The sequence below is a fragment of the Acomys minous genome (assembly GCF_964271855.1).
Source record: "Acomys minous genome assembly, chromosome: 9".
In the NCBI taxonomy this organism is placed as follows: Eukaryota; Metazoa; Chordata; class Mammalia; order Rodentia; family Muridae; genus Acomys; species Acomys minous.
Genome location: NC_140490.1, coordinates 18,944,856 through 18,965,134, shown reverse-complemented (window position 1 = coordinate 18,965,134; position 20,279 = coordinate 18,944,856). Strand labels below are relative to the sequence as shown.

Below are 20,279 nucleotides of genomic sequence, written 5' to 3'. Positions count from 1 at the left end.
GATCTGTCTCTCTCCTGTTCTGTGGGTTCTATGGAAGGAACTCAGTCTTTCAGGCTGAGTGGAAAGTGCCTTTACCCACTGAAACATCTTGCCAGCCAGTAACTTCAGTTGTGACTCTAAAATTTCACTCTAAAGTTTTGCATAATCCATTAAGTTCCAGACACACACACACACACACACACACACACACACACACACACACACGAGAACCCCTTTCTCATACACCCAACACACAGTACACACTGTGCATTCGTACACCACACACACACACCAACACCCACATACACACCCACAAGCGCCAAGCTTAGTGATACACACCTTTAATCCCAGCACTGGGGAGGCAGAGGCAGCCATATCATGTGAGTTCGAGGCCAGCCTGGTTTACAAAGTAAGTCACGGACAGCCAAGGCTACACAGAGAAACCTTGTCTTGAAAAACAAACAAACAAATAAAAGAAACACACACACACACACCCCATATATGTTATGCACATACAGCACAGATATGCATACATAGCATACACTCCATATAGCACATAACCTACATGCCACTCCTCCTTGTATTTCACACACTGCATACACACAGTGTAAACATACCATGTATACTATGCACATACAGTATACACATGCACATACTACATACTCAATATACCACCCGCCCCTAAATACCACACTCTAGGCACACATATTACATACCAAATTCCATGTGTATACAAATACCACATGCACACATGTCTCACATACACAACACCCACACTATAGATATCATATACACACATACCACACAAACCACACCACACATGACACACACGTAACATAAATCTAGGCCTTGTTCAAGATATCCCAACAGTCACCTCGGCAGCCCCTGACACCTCTCAGGTTACAAACTGCCTGAATGATGAATGTCCCAAGAAGACAGGGCCGCCTCTCTGCTGCCTACACTCATTGTTTGTTTTCCAGAAGCCTCACCCACCTGAGGCTCCCCTGGCATGCTATCAGCCCTGATACCCTCGGCTTGCACTGCCCTATGGCCAGGTCCCATAGGCAAATGCCTACCTGGCTCACTTGGTTCAAGGCCTCAGCCAAGAGCTTCTGGTTGATACCACACAGGTTGGCCACCTTCTCCCGGCATTTGTGGTGCACATTCATGCCACAGTCTGCAGAGGGAGAGGCAGAGGCAGAGCCGGCAGTGTTAGGTCTCGGAAATGGGCAGGGAGGAGAGGAGACAAGAGGAGTTTTTGGGCTGTTGAGCAACTGGGGACGAGGGCATCTGAAACTATCGTGAGCATTTCAAATATTTCATGGTTTAAATAAAGAAAATGAAAATAGCTGGATATGGTAATTCACAGCCAGAATCCCAGCAACTGGGAGGCTGAGGCAGGAGGACTGCTCTGAATTCCAAACCAGCCTTGACTACTGCGTAAGACCCTCAAAGAAAGAAAGAGAAGGGGGTGGAGGGGGGGAGACAGATGGGGTAAAGAGAATGAAGGAAGCAAAGGAAGGAGGGGGAAAAAGGGAGAAGAGGAGGAAGGGTGGGAGGGAGAAAAAGAGAGAAGGAAGGAGAGGGAGAGGGAGAGAGAGAGAGGAAGGCGGCTAACTACAGCCTCTTTAACATCTGGGATAAGCGAGATAGGCAGCTTTCCTCAGGGCCTTGAGCTTCTCCTCAGGGGAGCCTGGGAGCAGGGCCTACTAATGCATGCCAACCCTTGGGGAAGCACCTCAGGCCACTTGCTCCTCAGCACGTAGCTCAGAGGGATGGAGCCTTAGGCCTCCTGACAGTCAGGACGGCTAGTGAAGGGCAAACAGAAGACATAAGGGTCAGGGCGAGAAGTCTCAGGGTAAGGAGTGAAGGCATCATGGCGGGTACAGGGGCTGAGGAGGTTTGGGGGGCAGCTGGGATCTGGGTAGCACACACCTTCACACTTCAACCCCTGCTTCACCAGGCCCCAGAGCAAACTGCCGCAGTGGTCACAGAAGGTGGGGCTCATGTAGTTGTAAACCTTGAACCGATGTGGCATGTCAATGTTGAAGCGTTCTTTCTGGAACTGGAGGGGAAGGGGATTATAAGTCAGAGATCACATGCCAGTTCCCCCCAGAATAGTTGTCAGATTCATAACAGCGCTCCCACCAGGGGCTGGGAAACCCAGAGGCCCAAGGAGCCCAGGCAAGGAAAGGTGAAAGAAAGGGAGAAAAGAGGGTGAGCCCCACCCAGAGTCTATGGTACCCACGGCCCTCCCATTTGTCCAATCCCCAGACCCCCAAGCCTTGGGCCCAGCTCACAATGGTGTCCCGGCTATTGGCAGCAGTGCCAGTGCAGCGGCCGATGATCTTGTCAATGCATTTCTTGTGGATGGCAGCGTTGCATTCTTGAAGGGGCGCAGGCCCAGGACGGGGAGGGGAAGCACCAAGAGAGAGGCAGAGTCTGAGCTGGCATTGCTGGCCAAGTACAGCCCTTTGCACAAAGCCAGCCTTCTCGCTGGCCGCCCACGCCCTCACCCTACACAGGCCTCAGTCTAGGGTTTTATTTTTCCCTCCTCCTGCTAGCCCTTACAGAGGGGCCTGGAAAGCATGGGCGAGAGGTGGGCCAATCTAAGGGGTTGTACAAATTAGAGACCGCTGCAGCACTCCCAGCAGGGGGTAGGGGTGGGCTAAGGGAGGATCTGTAGGGGTAAAAGAGCCCCTATTTCCTATTTCTTTATTCCAGGCCAGCAAATAGCTGCTAAGTTCTCTTTCATATTTACACATGACACAACCCAGGACAAAGACACTATCCATCCACGTAAGCGCAAAGCGCATAGAATCATAACAATAAATTTCTTTTACTGACCGCTTACCACCTACTAAGCCCTTAAGACACAGCTTACATAACTTATCCAGTGGATCTTCACACTTGAATCTTAATATTATCTCTAGTTTATGGACGAGGAAACAGAGGCACTTGACCAAGGCCGTACAGTGAGTGAATGGTGGCACGGCCCGTGCCTGCTCACACCTGCAATCTGCAGAGCCTGCTCCCCACTTCCTGTCATGGTGAAAGGTGTGCATGCACTTGGGCACCAGAGACACTTGCTTCCGAGGCAAGCACACCAAGTCAGGGGAGAGCTAGTGACGATCTCACCCCCACCCCCAGGGCCAGAGACCTCATGTGTGTCCCTGGTTAGTTTGTGGCTGGTTTCTGTGTAAATCTCTACAACAGCCTACTTTGGGCCACAATCTGAGAACATGCACGGAGTTGGGAAGGCATGCGCAGAACTGGCTCTGGCCAGCTGCAACAAGCCAGCCTGGCACTAACTGACTTGAGCGCACACACTCATGTACACAGGGCTCTTGTCCAGACTTGCTATACTGACCCAGGGACACAAGCGACAGCATGCGTCAGCACATATGGGTGCACACACTGAATAGAGGAAAGACTTACGCCTGCATTTGTAGCCTTGCTTGTTGAGGCCCCTGGAAGGCAAAGCCAGCAGAGTGAGTGAAGGTGCTGCAGTTTGGTCCCTCCCTCCCTCCCTGCACCACCCCCAGCAGGTGTCGCCAGCCCTTACCAGACAAACTCTTTGCACACAGAACAGAAGGTGGGCTGCCCAAAGAAGGTGGCAATGAACTCATGGTTCTTGATGTAGTGGATTTTAGCCTGTTTAATGGCTCCACGACGGTTCATGGTTGGGAACTTGGCCTCCTCCTCACTACGCATAGACTGTTTGCAATCTACAAGCCATGTGCTGAGGTCAGCCCCAGTCCGTGAAGGGTAGCCCCCACTTCATTCCCTCCCAAGATGGCCCTGACATATCCCCATGGGAGTCGCTTCCATATTCCTGCAAGCGCTGCCTCTGATCTGGCAGGTGAGCTTGCCCATGCCCAGTGAAAAGTCTTACCGCCATCTTCTAGGAAATACTGCACAGACATCAGCACCTTGGCCTGAGGCTGCAGGTCCAGCTGCAGGGGTGGGAGGCGGGTGTCAAATCGGCCTGGGCCAGGTGAGACTCAGAACCCACCTCATGGCTCTCCCCCAAGGCCAAGGGGCAGGGACCCTAGAGCCTGGCCAGACACCTGCCTGTCCAGGATGGGCAGGGCCCCGCCCAGGCCCCGCCCCACTCTGCACCCAGGGTATTATTACATTTGGGGAAGTGAAAGGATCCAGCCCACACCCTGCTAGGCCACATGTCCAGGAGTAGTGAGGAGGGAAACTCCCCACCCCACCCCCATATGCACATGCAGACGCCACACCACCATGCCTGAGACACCCACACTGTGCACTCTGCAACAGGTTCTTCGCTAGCCTAGACAGTCCAGAGGGAAGGGCCCAAGCCTCTAGCAGGATCTAGAGCCTGTGACATTTCCTCAGGGAGCACAAATGGCCAGGAGGCTCCTCTATCCCTGCCCAACTAAGAGTTGAGCAGCCCCGTGTTATCCTCTCTTCCATCTGGGCTTCTTCACTCCTCATTGAAGGAGCTTCCAATGGTCTCTGAGCCTTTTTAGGAAGACATTTTAGCTGCGGTAGCCTACAGGATTGTATTGGCACTGGCCTCCTGCTGCCACCAAGAATACTACCACAGATGCATGTAGCCATGGGCATGTGCACGGAGTCCTAGTTCCAGCCAAGTGAGTGGACCCAATGCCAGCTTTCTTCTCCTATCTCTTTGCCACTAAATATCATGTTGGTTCCATGCCTGGCTAGACCTGTAATATCTTCAAAACGCACCCCAAAATAGGAAAACTGGGTGCCTCTGAGAAGGGAGCCTGGAACACACCACTTTGCGAGGCATATTCTGCCTTTTCAAAGCGAACAAGTGGGGAGAAGTCGGTGCATGATCAAGATAACTTCCTTCAACGTCTGCACGGTGTCAGCATCTACAGGGTCTCCAGACTCCGTGGTGCTGGAGACAAGCAGTCTACCACTGAGCCACGTCCCCAACTCTAACTTTATACTTAAAATATTTGAGATGGGATCTCATTAAGTTACCCAGCAGGGCTGGGCATGGTGGTGCACGCCTTTAATCCCAGCAGAGGCAGAGACAAGAGGCAGGCGGATATCTCTGAGTTCAAGGCCAGCCTGATCTACAAAGCAAGTCCAGGACAGGTAGGAATACAAGAGAAATCCTGACTTGGGAAAAAAAAAAAAAAAACCAATCAAACAAAAAACAACAACAACAAAAAAGTGAATGTTCCAGTAGCACAATTCGTTAGCACATGGTACTTATAGAAAGAACAAAGAAACAACAACAAAAAGTTACCCAGCAGGTCTTGAACTTGTGACCATCCCAAGGACATAGGATTATAAACCTGGGACACCACAATTGACTTGTAATAGGCATTTGTCATTAGTGCTCATTTTAACTAACAAGGGACCTTGAAGTAAGATGTTTTTTACTCCTTCTAATGGAAGTAGGAATAGCTCAGAGGGGCTGAGGATTCAAGGCCAGGTCCCGCGGCTACAGAGGCGTCCTGGGGAAGATGTATCCTGGTGATGATGGGTCCTGGGGATGATGGGTCCTGGGGATGATGGGTCCTGGGGATGATGGGTCCTGCAGTGCTCACACACCAAGTCCCCACCCACTAACATACAAGGCCCTGGACCACGAGCCTCACCCAGAACTCAGCCTTGCCGTTGTTCTTCTTGCAGCGCTCGGCCAGCACGGACACGCCCACAGTCACCTCAGACACGGGGTCTTCAGCTGCCCGCATCAGCACGATCTGGATGACGCGGCCTTCATAGATGTGGGCATCAAAGGTTGTCTTCCACTCGGGGTACATAGTGGGCTTCTTCTGTACCAGGGTCTTCCCTCGCTCTGCGGCAGGACCAGGCAGGAAGTCAGGCTGGGACTAGTGCCCCCTCCCTGGACCTCCTCACCCCTTCAGATCTACACAGTCTACTTTCTCTCTGGCCCTGAGGATGTGCTATGGCTTTCAGGATCCTACTGGACACCCAGCAGCCTCTAGTGCCTTCTGGATGCTCTGGTAGGTCCCACCTCTAGTCCTTTTACTGTTCCCTTTCCTGTAACCCTTTTGCTTGAGCTCCATTTCAACTCCCCTCTCTGTCTCCATTCACCCTGCGATCTGTAAGAGCTGCCACATGCCAGCCATGGATTGGTGGCAAGGGACATAGCCTGGCCCTGTCTCAAGTCCCAGACAGAGACATAAACCACTGCATTCCTCAGGTAGCCACTAAGTTGCAGCTGTGATGTGACGGAAGAGGGGCAAATGGTTCTAAACCTTCCTGCAATCAAGTGGCCCAACCCTAGGATTCAGGGGCAGCTCAGCTAGAACCTAAGAGGTTTGTAGGCGGTAGCCAGCAGGGAGCAGAAAGTGAGACTAGAGGGAGAGGTGCCTCCTCCAGTAAAGCCATCCTGACCTTAGGCTGGGACAAGGCTTTCCCTAGGCTCCCTCAGCACAGGACTCATTTGCTGTGACCTGTCCAGCTCCCCCTGCTGGGGAATAGGGCAAGGCTGAGTCAGTCCAGGACCACTACAATAGCCTCAGTGTCCAGCTCAGAGCCTGGCCCAGGCAGACATGTGGAAATCGTAGGGTGAAACCCAAGTGGTGGGAGGCTCAATTTAACTAGGGTCAAGTGTGGAGAACTGGGTGGTTCCTGGCTTCCTGCGTCCTCTGCTGGGCTGCTCAGGGAGACAAGGGCCCAGAGAAGAAGGGAAGCCTCCTTCCACTCCGAGCCCCATGCCCCTCTAGGGACTAGCTTCCAACCTTACCTGTGCTGAGCGCCTCCTTCATCTTCACAGCACAGAACGGCTGGCTCGCCTCGTCCTCGGCCTGCAGGGAGCCCAGCTCGTAGGAATTAAAGGAGATGCGCAGGAATGGCGCCATGGTGAAGCCTGCAGTGAAATTGTGCACAGGAAGGGATGAAGTCAAGGCGCTAGAGAAGAGAACGGGGAGAGAGATGCGGCTGCCAGGGATGCTCAGGTACCCAGCCCCCACAGAGCTCACACCACTGGACCTGACCCACATGGTACACCCAATGTACTTGTCCCTAGGGTCAATGGGCAAAGAGGGGCAGTCTAACAGAAGTCTGGACTTGGGGTACCTCTGGTAAAATGAAAAGACAGGAAACCAGACTGTTGAGCACTGCCACTGTGGTGGTTGCTTTTTTTTTGTCAGTCTATCAAGCCAGGGCACTGTCCCCATTCCTGAACTGGGCCCTAGAGGCATTTGAACCTGTGATCCTTAGACAGTCACTTGGGGAGTCACTCAGTGGCCTACTTATGGTCAGTTACTGGACACTTCTGCATGCCAGGGACCTAGTATGTGTTGGGCTCAGTGCCTCAGTGGCAACAGCTGCCCTCTTCCCTTACTGGGCTCTTGAAGCAGCCCTTGAGTCTCTGATGATTTTGCTCATAACCACGAGGGCAGAGGAGGCCGGCCAAACCATCCTGTTTCATCAGCCAAGGATTCCCCACTCTTTTGATGGGGAAACTGAGCCTCAGGCTGAGCCAGAACTGAAAGCTAGAGCTCTGCCAGCTCTGCCCAGACTTTGCTCAGCATACCCCACCCTTCTGAACAAAAGCCCCTCAGGGTCACATGACTCCTGCCTCTTTAGATTTCCTGCCCTTTCAAACTGAGAATGGAGGCAGTAACCAAGCAGGTAGGGAGGAACACAGTAGGGGGGATGTGAAAAGGGGAGGCAGTTTCATATTTTTCTCCAAATATAAAACTATTTTAATGTTGAGTGTAATATACAAAGCTGGACCCAAGGCACTCACACCCCTCACACACACACCACCACCACCACCACCAACAACAACAACAACAACAACAACAACAAACAACAACAACATAGCTGCCAGCCTGAAGCGGCTCCCTCCAGCTCCTCAGCAGGGCAGCCAGGACAGCTGCCAGGTCTGCCTGGAGCTCCCAGTCCAGATGAGCTCAGAGGAAACACTGACCTCAGCCTGCAGCCAACCCAGAGTGCCCAGCCAGAGCTCAGGGCCCACGCCAGAGCAGAGCAGGCTGACTAGAGAGGCCCATCCCTCCAAACCTATCCTGGTCTGGTTCCTCCTCAGTAAAAGTGAAAGCAGGTGTGCACTCTCAGCCTGCGCTCAAGTCCCCACGTGTCCGGCCTGAAACCAGCAGGTGGGCAAACGCTGAGTGCTCGACCCAGACAATTTGGAGGGTAGAAAAGGAGCTGCAGCTGTGGGCTCCTTCTGGCCTGGAGCATGCTATGAGCCTGTGTGGTAGTGCAGGGCGACAGGACTACAAGAGTCCTATCCTAGTTTGCTCTCTGTTGCTGTGATAAACACCATGACGAAAGCAACCTGAGCAGGAAAGGGTTAATTTCATCTTCCAGCTTGCAGCCTGTGCAGGAACCTGGATGCAGAGCTGGTCAGAGAAGTTGCTTCCCTCCCACATCAACCAAGAAGACGCCCTGTAGACTTGCCTACCCGCCAATCTGATGGAGGCATTTTCTCAAGTGAGGTTCCCTCTTCTCAGAGGATCCCAGATTGTGTTAAGCTCGCAAAACCCTAAACCTAACCAGCATAAGGACTTACACCATCATGGAAGTGTGTGTGCCTGTGAGGTGAGGCCATGGGAGGGCACAGCATGATGGGAGGTCAGCAAATGGTGCAATAAAAAGCAAGCTACACAGGCCTGGCATTGGTCACATGTAGCAGTCTTGGTTGGATGTCCCAAATCCCCAAGAGGGGGTGGGGAGACATCTTGGACCTCCTAGTGACCTCAGAATCCAAGGCATACAGCGTCCCAGTGAGTGCTTCCAGGGTCTGGAGAGATAAGCAGGGCCCCTTACAGCACACATTTGCCATGGGGCCTGTGTCCACATACCAAAGGCCAGATCACAGTGGCCACAGCTCCGCCTCCTGCCTCTCAATGAGATAACCCAGGAACAAAATAGGGCAGTGGGCAGCTTTCCTTAGTAACTCAGACAGTAAAGCTGAATAGGCAGAGAAAAAAGAGAAGGGGCCTAGGCTCCTCGGGGACAGGAAATTAGAGCCATCCAGGCAGCAAAACGGCAAGTCTGGCTGGATGTGGGTCCCTGACCGCCATCGCTGCTTGGCTATGTGGCTCTGCAGGCCTCCTGGACTCTGAGTCTCTGAACCCCATATTCCAGATGAGGACTTGTCCCTGGTCTGTCATAATGATAAGAAGCTCACTAGGAGCTGGGCATGGTGGTGCTAATCCTAACACTCGGGAGGCAGAGGCAGGCGGATCACTGTGCCCGGTCTCCAAAGCGAGTCCAGGACAGCCAAGGCTACAAAGAGAAACCCTGTCTGGGGGGGGGGGGGGGGAGAGCAGCCCTCTAGGATAAGGGCCAGCCTCACCCTCACAGGCCTAGGTCATACCCTCTGGCTAATGCTGCCCTCATGCCCTGCAGCACACCCTCTCTGAGTCTGCTCATACCCACTGTGTCTCTTCTACCTGTCCACCAGTTGGGGAGAGCTGGGAAACGGTCCCCATTCCTGAGACAGGAAAATCATGTCTGCAGGAACATGTGGCAAGTCGTCCTGGACTGGGAGGCACTCCACACACTTGCTGGCCAGCCTTCCTCACAGCTCCCTCTGGTGTCTAGCTCTGTCTGCAGGCCCACAGCTTTCCTGGCCCCTAGCTTATCCAGGGCTCATGGAGCTGTGTGAAAGAGACAAGGGGTCAGAGCAAACACAGGAAGGTGATGCAGGGGCTGCCCTCGAGGCCTGTGCTTAGGCTCAATCACACTCACAGCCGCCTACTGTTATAAGCCACCGGAGGGAAAACCACAACCACAGCAGGTCTGGGCCCCAGCTCTAAAACCTGCATCCAGGCCACAGTGCTACCAGCACAGGGGAGCCGTGGTCTTTGTGGGCTGCCATGGGACTACCCAACCTTCATTCAGGGGTCAGATCACTTTGCTCCAAATTCCTGAGCCAAAAATGAGGACAAAGGCCCTGCTGGTGCAGATACCCACTTGCAGCCCTCAGACCCCAGGAGGGAAACAAGACACAAGAGCTAGCTAGCATCTGCCTCCATCTCAGCGTGACCCTGAGAAAGACTCTGGGCAACGACATCCATCTGCTCAGTGAAATCAGTCTGCCCCACAACCCTGCTGTGTCCGAGCGGTGCTGGGAAGCACAGCGTTTATAAGCCCCGTGTAAATAGGTCCAGGTCCACAGGCCCCAAAGGAAGGACAATGGCTCAGCCCCAGGCTTTGCAGACCCAGGGGACAGCAGGGCTATCCTCACAGCACTCCACAGGGAGCAGGCAGGCCTTCCCCACTGTTGGGGGCACTGAGTCTCCCTGTTCCTGCTCCTCCAGTCTGTCTATGAGGAAGAGAGCTGGGGAAAGAGTCTGACAGCCAAGCTGTCGATCGCAGCTCACCCACTTCTGAGAAAGACTGTCCCGGCCAAGATGACAACATTTACTGCATTATGCCTTGTAATTACATTAGCTCACTTCATCCCTGTGTAGCCCCAGGAAGTGTTTTCTGCATGAAGAAATCAAGGTCCAAGGAAGGTAAGTGACTTACTCAAGGTCACACAGTCAGTAAGTAGTGAGGGAAGGGGGCGGGAGATTAGAATGTAGGCCTGTGGGATGCTGCAGTCCATGGTCTTTCTAGTGGATTCTGCCGAGGGAAGATGAAGAAGAGGGAGGGAGGTGGGAATGGAGGCAGATAAATATAGCAGAGCTAGCACAAACACTTATGAAGGCAGAAAAGCGAGGTCAGAGTGCAGAACCCTGTGCCTGACCTACACTCATCCTGAAGGGCACTCCTCTCCTCTTGCGCAAGGGTAGTGCAGACCCCTGAACTGTTTTCTCTCCTCCGTTTCTGAAAACGTGGGAAACTGGCCCGGGTCTCTATCCTTGCCAGAGACCAGAGGCCTTGAGGTGAGGAAGGCAGTGGCCAAGCCGCAGCAGGCAGGTCACCTTCTCCAGAGCAAATAAAAACCTGTTTGCAGCCAGCCCAGAGAGCTGAGAGAGGCTAGCCTCAAGGTGACCAGGGAGGCAGTGTTGGCGGTCCCCATGGGTGGCTCCACATGTGGTGAGGAAGGGAGCAGAGGCTGATATGTCCACCTCCTAAAGGGACAGAGGGAAAACTAAGGCCAAGGTTCGCACGAAGGGTCCCAGCTCTCACAGCTTTCCCTCCACCTTGGTCTGATTCTGCCTCAAAGGCCATAGGGTTGTGGCCACTGGACAGAGGGGAAAGCTTGGGCTGGGGGTGGGGAAGAGGGACCAAGGTCAGACTTCTATGGCAAAGTGAACGGGCCCAAGAAAACATGAGCTGAGGGCCCTGGTGGATCAATCTGACTCCTTCAACAGATTCCTGGGAACAGACGTCTCATTTAGCCTTCTCCTACCCACACCTGCCCAACCTCGGCCTGGCATCCACTGCCTGCCCACTGAAGGTGCCATCTGCTGCCAAGACTAGGTTAGGTGCAGATGGCAGCAAAATGGTGCCTCCTGGGGCTGCCACTCCACCTGGTGCACGGGTCTTGGAGGGATGAGTGAAGGAGAGAAGAGCAGACACAGGATGGATTGAGAGGTGATGTGACAAGCAGGTGAGAGGAAGCTGGCCCTGCACTCATAAAGGACAAGGGGTAGAATGAAGAAGAACCAGGCCAGGCCTGGGAACAGGCAGGAAGTATCTGGTTGGGAGGCTGACCTCCATGGTGGAATTCCCAGACAGAACCAAGTCAAGGAGGCCACAGGCCTTCACAGCTCAGGAAATAGGCCCAGCTGGGATCGCAGGCAGAGGGAGAGAAAGCCTCTACCAGAGCCTACCGCCTCACGTCAGAGCCAGGTCCCCAGAACAGGAATGCCTTCCACGGGACTGCACTCATGACCTTGCCACGGTTCCTCCTTCCCCCCCTCCCCTCCCTCCCTCTATGGGACCAGTTACTGCCCATGTGCTCCCCTGGCCCGGCGCTTCAATACCATTCCTCTCAGCCCTCTCCCAGCTCTGACTCTGTCCACAGCATGGAACCTTCTCAGCTAACACTGTTCTAGAAGAAGCCAGAGGAGTCAACCTGGCTTTAAGGCTCCCCACATCCTGGCCCCATTCTCTTCTCCACCTCAAATCCCCCTGGATGTTTGGCACCTCACTTTCCAGCCCCCCATAAACCTGAACATGTCCCCTTAGCCAGAATGGCAGCCTTCTCATACATCCATCTAGATTGTTCCAAAAGCATCCCTGGTAATCTTCTTCCCCCACTCCCAAGGAAGGCAGCTGCCTCCCTGTTGGTAACCTGTGCCATCTGGTATCTGAGAATTTGGGGTGGCTGTAGGTGGGAGGTGGGGTGGTGTCCCCTTGTCTCTGGCTTAGTCATAGTCAGTCCTGGTAGAGCTCAGTGTGGAATACTTGCTAGTATACATAAGACCACAGATTGACTCCTTAGCATACACACACACACACACACACACACACACACACACACACACACACACACAAAATCACAAAACATGAAAACCAGGATTAATTGCATGCAAGGGTGATGGGCCCTGTCAGCAATCCCAGCACTCAGCAGAATTGGGAATTCCAGGCTAGCCTGGGCTACAGAAGGACCCTCCCTCAAAAAAAAAAAAATCGAAACACAGTCCATAGGCAGAGGAAGTGGAACCGCGTGGCATAATCATACCTCTTTAACCACACAAGGCTTCGGCTACCCTAAGAACCAAGTGAAAGCTGGAGTCTTTGCTCAAGAAAACATGCATGCTTATCGTCTGCCCATTATTCTGCACAAAACAGGGTGGAAGCTAGGGCCACAAAAGTCTGTCCCAGCCCCAGGTCAGTGAGTCCTAGTCAGTGAGTCACACAGAGACAGCAGGTTGCTGGAGGACCAAGGATTACTAAGGATGAAAGCAAGCTTTGCTCAGGCATTGAGAATCAGGAATGAGAGGGCTGAGGTAAAAGTGTAGCAACAAAGGGCTCCTGGCTGGGGTGGCGGGAGGGTCTTTAGCCTGAGTGGTTTCACAGCCAACCCTGCCAGAAGGTCTAGATGGGTTAGGGCCAGGACTAGGGTTCCTGGCTGTCAACGGGCTCGCAAGCCCTTGGCCAACACACATGAGGCAGGAACTCTTCAAGGGCACAGCCTACATCAGGCACGGAATAGCAGTCATCTAGCTGGTCCCCAGATCAGGGATCTCCGAGCCCAGCGAGAGAGAGAGAGAGAGAGAGAGAGAGAGAGAGAGAGAGAGAGAGAGAGAGAGAAAGAGAAAGAGAGAGAGATCCAGGTACCCATGAGGGAGAAACAAAGGCCCGTAGCCAGCAGCTCCTTTGAGGATGAGAGGTTCTCTGTAAGGAACCAGGGGAAGGGGACCATCCAGGACTCTCCAAAGACAACCACACACATGTACACACATGGTGCACCAACGAACTTGAATAAAGTCCGGCGTGGGGAGGCTCCTTAGAAGGTAGACACACAGGGGTGCACACACAGTCCTAGGATGACACAATGCATACACAGAGGAACGCCTCCCACTCAACCACAACTGTCACATGTCAACACAGAGCCAGGCATGTGCACTTGCACACACACCCACCACACACATACAACCACATGGTGTGATAACCCATAATATACAGATGGACAAGAGACACACTCTAGGCAAAGAGATGACCACAGAGGCCTGGAAGGACCTTGCATACGTGGTTAGGTTCTGGTACCAAATATAGTTTTTCCTGTCACAGGACCCTTGGGCACAAGGGCTGGGAAGAAAAGGAGAGACTGGAAAGGATAGCAGGGAACCAGGCCAGGATAGGCTTGCCTCTTCAGGAGGTCCAAAGAGAAGTTCAGAATATGGAAGAGAAGGGACAGGCTGGTCAGGCACATCCCTAGGCAGGCCTTAGCCTGCCCACTGGCCTGCAGGGCCCTGAGGAGAAGTGAGCCAATGCTGAAGATAGAGCTCACAGGTGACAGTCACAGGCCAGGCAAATGAAGGGAGGGCTCTAAGCGCTGTGTTGGGGGCAGCCCACACATGACCTCTATGAGCCCCAGGCTCACAGAAGATGACCAAGAGGTTGAGCAATTAAACCAAAGCCACAAAGCCAACGCGGCCAGGAGGGGGAGGGAGAAACAGTCTCTCAGAGTCTTAGAGCTGCCCATCAGACTTAAAAGAGGGAGGGGCTATGTTGGGAGGTGGGGACTGCTCGGCTGGCCCCCAGCTGTTGGTCCTAAGCCCATGTCTTACACCTTCTCTCCTTCCCCTGTCCTCAGTGAGGGTCCCCAGAATGTTCAGATTTATAACCATAAACCGTTTTGTGTCTGGGAGAAGGCAAAATGGCCACTTTGGTCTTTTGCTATCTGTCTATAACCTCCAAGTTGGGCAGTGCGCCCAGGACCTCAGGGATCTAGAGAAGGCTGGAAGAATCAGGAACACCCTCAAAGGTGTGCCATCCCCTCTCAACTAATAAGTAGAGAAACTGGGGGGCTCTGGCTTAAACGGGCTGGGTGAATGCAGTTCAGAATGTGGCCAAGCCTCTCTAGTGTTCCCATCTGTAATGGGAATGACCTTACCCATAGACCGTGCTGAGCACAGGGCCTGGGATGAGGCAGTGATATACTCAGAAGCTGTCAACCCTGCTATCCGCAAGCCTGGCCCTCTCCTACCTGCCCACTACCCATCTCCACCATCCTTGGTCCTCTTGGGGTTAATCCAGCTATGGGATGCCCCAGGCTGCTGTTACTCTAGGATCCCATGGAGGCCAGTATAGATGAGTTGACGGGCAAAAAAGCCCAGGTCAGCACCAGGTCAGCACCAGGTCATGGCCTAACAGTCTCCTGATAATCTAGACCCCTAAGCTTTCTCTGGCTCTGCCACCGATGGACTCCAGAGAGCCTCTACCATGTACCCAGTCTACACTACATAGACATCTGATCCGACCTTGGCCTAATGACTCGCCTGTTTACGCAACATGGCTATAGATATGATCCAAAGCTTCCGTGGCTGTTGTGAAAACAAGCAGCTTAGTGACCACAGGCCTTCCCTTCTGGCCCCTAGGCAGGGACCTTTGAGGGACAGCTCTTCTAGCTTGTATCGGAGGTCTTTCAAGCTTCCCCACCAAGGGGGGGTCCTCTCCTCCCCCAAGCTGGCTTTGGATCATCAGGTCTCACTTTGGACCTAGAACCCTGTACTGTAGGCTTATGTGCCCACCTGGCTGTCCAACCTCACCACATGAGTGAGTCAAAAAAATACTCAGATCAGCCCACAACAACCTACTGATGTCCTGCTTCCACGTGTTCGCATCTGCCAGCAGCGCCCACGCTCAGTCATCAGGCCAGGAACCTGGGGCCTGCTTTCTGCTTGCCTGCCTTGGCCCCACGCAGCCACTCCCAAGTCCGCCGCCTTTGTAGCGAACCTCAAGGCCTCTCCTGCCTCTGCCTCCTACCCAAAAATGGTTCCTACTGCTGCGCCCAGACTAAACAGCTGCCTGCCTACTGCTCACCCTCTCCTACTTTGCCTCAGCTCCAAACAGGGCTTTCTTTGAAGACTTTTAAGAGAGTAAAGCAAACTCTGTCACCTCTGACTCGGCTCTTAGCGTTTCGCAGCAGGTCCATCAACCTAAAGCTTTGGCCTCCCTGACCTCGGCAGCTGCCTTCTCCTCACTCCTGTGCCCTGGCTACAGGGACCCCTTTCACGTCCCTGACAGCCAAGTTCCTTCTACAAGGAGCCTCTGTGGCCAGTGTTCTGTCTTCCTACACACTAACCAACACCTTCCCGTCATTCAAGTCTCACATGGACACCCCTGCTCTGCCCATTTCACAGATGAGGCAGCAGAGGCTGAGAGCTGTCTAGTTTCTGGCTTGGGTATATAGCCATGAATAACTACCTCAGACAATGCCTGGTGTTGCAGAGGTCTTGCCCCCGAACCTTCTGGATGTCCTCCCTCACACTCTATATAGGTTTCCCCTGATCTCCAGCCCTCCAACCTCCTGAGCCTGGATGCTACAGCACCATTCTTCGTCACCAGACACTCCCAGCCTCTTGGTCCCAAACAGCAGTGGGCACAGATGAGCTGACCTTCTCTGTATTCCTGGGACACGAAGGCCCCTCCCACCAGCTGCCACATGCCAGTGATGCAACATGGATAGACAGATTTGTCCCACTTTGCAACCGAATGAGTCCCAGATACCCAACACTTCCCTGACTCCAGGGGTCCCAAGGATGGGCAGCCTGGCAGGAGGGCTTGCCACCCACCTCCCTAAGCTAAACCCAAAGTCCTATGGGGGTGGGGGGGCGGCAAGCAGAGAGGAGCTGGAGGGAGCCCTAAGCAACTATGGGAGGGTGCTGCCTTTCCCCTCTCTTCACCCACTGTTCTGAGATCTATTTTCCTCATGGTGAAAGAGAGCGAAGGGGACACAAGTAGGAGCGGGCTGAGCTGCTGACTGCGCACAGCTACTCTACCCTGAGCTCCGGACCAGGACACGGGACTCACTGAATCAGCAGAGCCCTCCCCAGTGCCTAGTGTTATGGGCAGAAGCAGAGCAGACAGAATGGAGGGAGTGGGGGGGGGGGGGCCCGACTTCTCAGCTGGGTTCCACAGCCACGTGACACCAGGCCAGTCTGAGCTCATCAATAATGACACATTACCAGCGTCACTTGCAGGCACTATGTGTTTTAAATGCTCTCAGTTCCTGATATTTTGTTTTTGTTTTTCTCAAGACAGGGTTTCTCTGTGTAGCCCTGGCTGTCCTGGAACTCACTCTGTAGACCAGGCTGGCCTCAAACTCACAGAGATCTACCTGCTTCTGCCTCCCAAGTGCTGGGATTAAAGGCATGTTACTGCTATTTTGCATATATTATCTTCTGTTTCCCAAATGACTCATAAATGTGGATATAAACTTGATTTTGTCAGGTAGGGAAACCAAGGAACTGAGTGTGAAAAACACTTACACAGATTTATCCATCCAGCTGCTCCGTGCTTTTGGACCGCAGAAGAGTCGCTGCCACCCCTGAGGGGGTTGTGCCTAGTGGTGCTAACGCTCCTGTGCTTTAGCTTACGGGCTTGGAACAAGGGAGAAGCTGGGGTAGTGGGGTTGCAGGAGACTTATTGGCCTCAGGCCCCTGTCTCCCACTAGAGTTCCAGAGGAGCCTGGACAGTCTTGGTATGGAAAGCCTGGTCAATTGACCAGCCCACAGGCCAGCCGTTGCTTCCCTCACAGGCAGAGAGGGGTGAGGCAAGCCACAGGCGGAGCTGGTCAGTCCTACTCTGAAACCACTTCCTGGGCAGCCTAGAGGAAGTCAGTCTCTGGAAACATCTTAGACCAGCTGGGTCTCTCCCCTGGGCTCAAGACATGAAGAGTGGACCCCAGGAGAAAAATGCCCCACCACACAGGCTCCAGGGCTAGGCAACTCCACTCTCTTCAGGCATAGTGAGTGGACAGCGCAGCTGTAGGTCCACCTTGGCCTATGATCATCTTGTCCCCAGGATCAAACAGCCCACTCACTTCCTCTTCTGTGGCAGTTAGCCACAGCTTGCAGCAGCTGACAGGACCCCTCCTCCACACTTGTACCCCTATCTCCAACATCAAACCCTTGTCAGCCTGGGGGCCCAGGTCATGTGGATCAGTGTGGCCTAACTTCCTCCAACCCTGGTAATCTTTTTTTTTTCCCCTTCTGTTTTGTTTTTGTTGATGTTGTTTTTTTGTTGTTGTTGCTTTCGAGACAGCGTTTCTCTGTGTCCTAGAATTCACTCTTTAGACCAGGCTGGCCTCAAATTCATGGAGCTCTACCGGCTTCTTCCTTTTGAGTGCTGGGGATTAAAGTGACATTACCACCCACCTAGCCCTGGTAAGCTTAGCTACATTTGGAGCCTCATTGTCAGGTGACAGACTCTGGCTGCCAGAGTGGATAATGATCCTCACCGGGCATGGGCACGATGTGATGGCGTGTGAGCATTCATAGAAGGAAGTAAACCTCTGTATGAGTGTCTGAGTGTGTCCCTTGAGGAGATGCATGTGAACACGGTGTGCTTATGTGTAGGCTGTGTGTGCCTGGGGCGAGTATGCCTAGTGCAGCCTGGCTTTGTCTGCCTGTGTGAGCACGTGTGTGCCTGTCTCTGCCCAGAGGACAGGTGATGTTTGAGAGTTTGCAGTAGGCGGGGCTCCAAGGCTAAGCGATGGGGAAGAGCTGGCTTCCCTTACTTCAGGCAGCTGAGAACACCCCACCAGGTTTGGGGTAGGATGTATAGAAAGAAGATCCAAGCCAGGCGTGGTGGCGCACGCCTTTAATCCCAGCACTTAGGAGGCAGAGGCAGGTGGGTCGCTGTGAGTTCGAGGCCAGCCTGGTCTACGAAGTGAGTCCAGGACAGTCAAGGCTACACAGAGAGACCCTATCTCGAAAAACCAAAGGGGGAAAAAAAAGCCCATGTCCTACCTTCTAACACCCCCACACTAACTGTGGCTAACAACCAGAAGGGTTGGCTGGTCCCAGGAAGGGGGGCTGGTCACGGGCGATTCCTGGAGGGAGACCATCCTTGCCAGCCTGACTCAGCCTGTCCCCAGATTCCATTACATACATTTATACCCCCTATACACATATCCATACGTGTGAGTGTGTGTGTGTGTGTGTGTGTGTGTGTGTGTGTGTGTGCCACACATGCAGACCTCTGCCCACCGGAGCACCTCTAGCCACACACAGAGCTACTTCCTCCCTCCCTCCTTCTCTGCGTCTCTTCCTTCCTTCTTTTTCGTTTGTTTTGGGTTCTGGGGCTTCACACAGGCTAAGCACACAGTGCTACAATACCAGGGTCACAGGACTTTATGGCAACAGGGGCTCAAGGGAGAGACTGGCTGCCTTCCTCGGGCATTCCTCAAAAACAATGCGCAGCCAAGCCCGGCCCTGAGTCAGGGGGCTGAGGAGTGAGAGGGGGAGCGTCAGTCCTCCTGGGAGTCTCCATACTATTCCCAGCCCAGTATCTAACCCCGCACGGGACACAGATGGCCCTGATTCCATGTGACATGAGTTCAGTTTAAGGAACCACGGAAAAGCTGACACCTCCACCCTAACCCTGGCTTACACACTACGTTCCCTCCAACTGACCAAAGATAGCGTCATCATCCTCTGAGCTCCAAGGCCAAAGGCACAGCCAGGTATCAGGTGGCAAACCCCTTATGTACAAAGCAGAGGGCACCTCTCCCGGACTTCATACAGCTTCTGAACGAACCCCGGGAACCAGCCAGTGCCAGCGGAAGAGGACAGATCTTGAAGAGGAAGGGTCCTCGGCACAATACCCATTTTCCAGAGATGACCTATCCTACCTGGGCCTCCCAGCTCCTGGCTCCTGCTGAGCTGCGGCCACTCAGTAACCACCAGAGGTAAGCAGGCCCAATGCCCTTGCCTGGGACAATTTTCCACAGACCTGTAGAACAGGAGAAAACAGTTGGGCTGGGAAGCACAGGCACTCCAGCACCAGCAGCCTCCGCATGGCCAGCACAGGCCAGCTCGGCCTGCAAAAGGCTGCTCTGCTGGGTGAAGGCGGTCAGGCTTCCCTGGGCTTGACTTTCTCTTCTGTGAATTCTCTTGGGAACCAGCTTTGTGTCCCTTCCATGTTAGGGTCTAGAACACTGTGTCCTTGCCCTTAGAATGACATTTCTAACATGTCAGGGAGGTCATGGAACACAGTGGAGGGAACAGGGGGTGGGGGGAAATACCTGTTCTGACCCTTCTGTCAAGGAGGTGGCCCTAAAGGTTTTGGAGTTACAGGGTATAATCAATCAAGCACAAACCTCAGACAATTCCTTTGAGCCTTTTTTTTTTTTTTTGGACTGGGTCTCTGTGTACCTACCTACCTCTGCCTCTTGGGTGCTGGGGGTTTTTGTTTGTTTGTTTGTTTGTTTTGGTTTTTTGGTTTTTGAGACAGGGTTTCTATGTGTAGCCTTGACTGTCCTGGGCTTGCTTTGTAGACTAGGCTGAGCTGCTGAGCTCGAACTCACAGTGATCCGCCTGCCTTTGCCTCCTAAGTGCTGGGATTAAAGGCATGTGTCACTAGGCCCAGCTCTAAGCCTTTTTGTTTTGTTTTTGTTTCTTGAGACAGGGTTTCTCTATGCAGCCTTGGCTGTCCTGGACTCACTTTGTAGTCCAGGCTGGCCTCGAACTTATAGAAATCTGCCTGCTTCTGCTTCCCGGGTGCTGGGATTAAAGGCATGTGCCACCATGCCCAGCCTCTAAGCCTGTTTTTTTTTTTTAAGTGGAGGAAAATGTTGCTGCTCCACTGCCAAGGTGGCTCCAAGGCTTTCACAGTGAAAGCAAGGGATGACCGGGATACAATGGAACGTATCTGTAAGGCTAAGGCATAAAAAGCAAAAGTTCTAAGGCTAGCCTGGGCTACATGGAAAGTTCAAGGCC

At 53.3% G+C, this 20,279-nt stretch overlaps 1 protein-coding gene across 1 annotated transcript in view; it reads right to left on the bottom strand.

Moving 5' to 3' along the window:
- Positions 1-20,279, bottom strand: part of PRKCD (protein kinase C delta) — a 32,470-nt gene that overhangs the window by 9,136 nt on the left and 3,055 nt on the right. The window contains exons 2-9 of the mRNA XM_084797109.1: positions 6,704-6,826; positions 5,589-5,788; positions 3,875-3,935; positions 3,545-3,707; positions 3,418-3,449; positions 2,280-2,365; positions 1,915-2,044; positions 1,056-1,156 (exon numbers count right to left, since the gene is read on the bottom strand). Of these exons, the coding sequence (XP_084653235.1) occupies positions 1,056-1,156; positions 1,915-2,044; positions 2,280-2,365; positions 3,418-3,449; positions 3,545-3,707; positions 3,875-3,935; positions 5,589-5,788; positions 6,704-6,818 (888 nt within the window). The 5' untranslated portion in view covers positions 6,819-6,826. The remainder of the gene's footprint in view (positions 1-1,055; positions 1,157-1,914; positions 2,045-2,279; positions 2,366-3,417; positions 3,450-3,544; positions 3,708-3,874; positions 3,936-5,588; positions 5,789-6,703; positions 6,827-20,279) is intronic.